We start from the raw sequence: 1,615 nt of genomic DNA, 5'->3' as shown, positions 1-1,615 counted from the left end.
ATTGCCATTTTATTTTCTCAGGCAGGAAATTACATTGAAAAAAGTACCAAACTCTTTTGTTGGCCTTTTCTATACAGCTTGAAAACGTACAGCCGTATACAATAGTTTAGAGTTGCCAGATTATGTTATACCCATGAATTACTTAACAAGAAATGTCCCCTTTGGAAGACAAGACGTGCACGTTATGAAGAAATCAATGACATTCCAAGAAGTGATCAAAAGAAAGTTTAGGTAGGGGCCTAGAAATGCTGTGTGCAAAAAAGTACCAGAAATGCAATTACACCGGATAATGTGACTATTCACAAGCTCGCTGAAGCATAAAATAATTATTTTATACATCAAATAATAGCATAATTTATTAGAGTTCAAAATGTCTACGATTCACCAGCTCCACTGTTGTCTTCGTACTACAGGATGTGTTAAGTGATGGTAGCTAGGGAAGACGCCAAATGATCCAGTGTGCTGTACCTGTTGAAAACCATGAACTGTGAAAGCAGTATAGGAGTTACTGGGATGAACAATATCGCCGGGCTTGTCCTGGATCTGTACCGAGGTAATGGAGCAAGTATGACACGGTTTGCCATCTCTGACCAGCACTGGCACTGCCACTCTGCGGATCAGTTGAGGCTGGTTTACATCTAACTGCAGGGTGCCATCTACCCGGGCTCTCTTCATTTTATACCTGTGGTTTTGGAACCAGATCTTCACCTGTGTCGGGGTTAGGCTCAGAAGATGGGCGAAATGTTCGCGTTCAGGGGCAGACAGGTAACGCTGTTGTCGGAATCTTCGCTCTAGCTCAAATGTCTGTGCTTTGGAGAACAGGACTCGTCGTTTTTTCTTCTTCTCATTCTTCATGTTGGATGAAGAGCCTTTTCTTTGGATACAATCCGCTGAAGCTGTATCTGCGCTGCTTTCATCAGATGCTACAAAGAAACATGTTTTGGTTAAAGTTACTTGCGATACTTTATCTGAGACCAAGAGAGTAGACCAGCATGAAACACTAAAATCTAATTTGTATACTTACAAATTTTGTCACAGCCAATCCACCCCGAATAGGAAAATTTCGAATAGTCACGCTGTGAGCGTTGGTCTGCTTCTTTCTTAATGACAGCTGATTGCATTGCTTTCCCACTTCCCTGATCCCATTGATTTAGAGGGTCTACTTCGTGTTGATCTGGTAAATCTAAAATACTGCGCACTGTAAAGCTGGTCCTCGTTATCGACATGTTCACAGATTAGCCAACGCTCGACAAAATTTCTGGAGAAAAATAGACTACTTGCTAGTTAAAGCGAGTATAAAACGTTTCCGTGGAACGTATATACAATTATATCTCGCTGCCAAATAATAGAGCAATATAGAGTCTTTTACAGGGAGCGTCCTATGTTTATATAAACAGTCCTCTTCACCGCAAACAGAGGCAACCTTCAGATCGTGTCTGACCACAGGATACCAAGTACCTGCATCAGTCAAGTACCAAAGCATTAATGTGAGTAGGTGTAACCTCACCAGAGAATAACCCGACACTTCCCAATGACAGCAGGAAACTGGCTTCATCATTACATATTCTGCCTGATTAGCAAAGAAAGTAGCGAACAGATAATGGTAATTGTGTTA

At 41.4% G+C, this 1,615-nt stretch overlaps 1 protein-coding gene across 1 annotated transcript; it reads right to left on the bottom strand.

Moving 5' to 3' along the window:
• Positions 1 to 381: 381 nt before the first annotated feature.
• nkx2.9 (NK2 transcription factor related, locus 9 (Drosophila)) lies at positions 382 to 1,304 on the bottom strand. Its single transcript, XM_067991000.1, has 2 exons — positions 1,025 to 1,304; positions 382 to 923 (listed from the first exon to the last, which is right to left on the bottom strand). Exons 1-2 carry the CDS (start codon positions 1,224 to 1,226, stop codon positions 382 to 384), a joined length of 744 nt encoding a protein of 247 aa, XP_067847101.1. The 5' UTR covers positions 1,227 to 1,304.
• Positions 1,305 to 1,615: the final 311 nt, after the last annotated feature.

This window comes from Heptranchias perlo, chromosome 10 (assembly GCF_035084215.1).
Source record: "Heptranchias perlo isolate sHepPer1 chromosome 10, sHepPer1.hap1, whole genome shotgun sequence".
NCBI lineage: Eukaryota > Metazoa > Chordata > Chondrichthyes > Hexanchiformes > Hexanchidae > Heptranchias > Heptranchias perlo.
Note: the sequence above shows the minus strand (reverse complement) of the source record. Positions and strands in the feature narration are given on the sequence as shown.

Coding starts and splice junctions, on each gene's coding strand:
- nkx2.9 (XM_067991000.1), bottom strand. CDS start 1,226: ATGTCGATAACGAGGACCAGCTTTACAGTGCGCAGTATTTTAGATTTA. Junction 924..1,024: donor GATTGGCTGTGACAAAATTT/GTAAGTATACAA, acceptor GTTTCTTTGTAG/CATCTGATGAAAGCAGCGCA.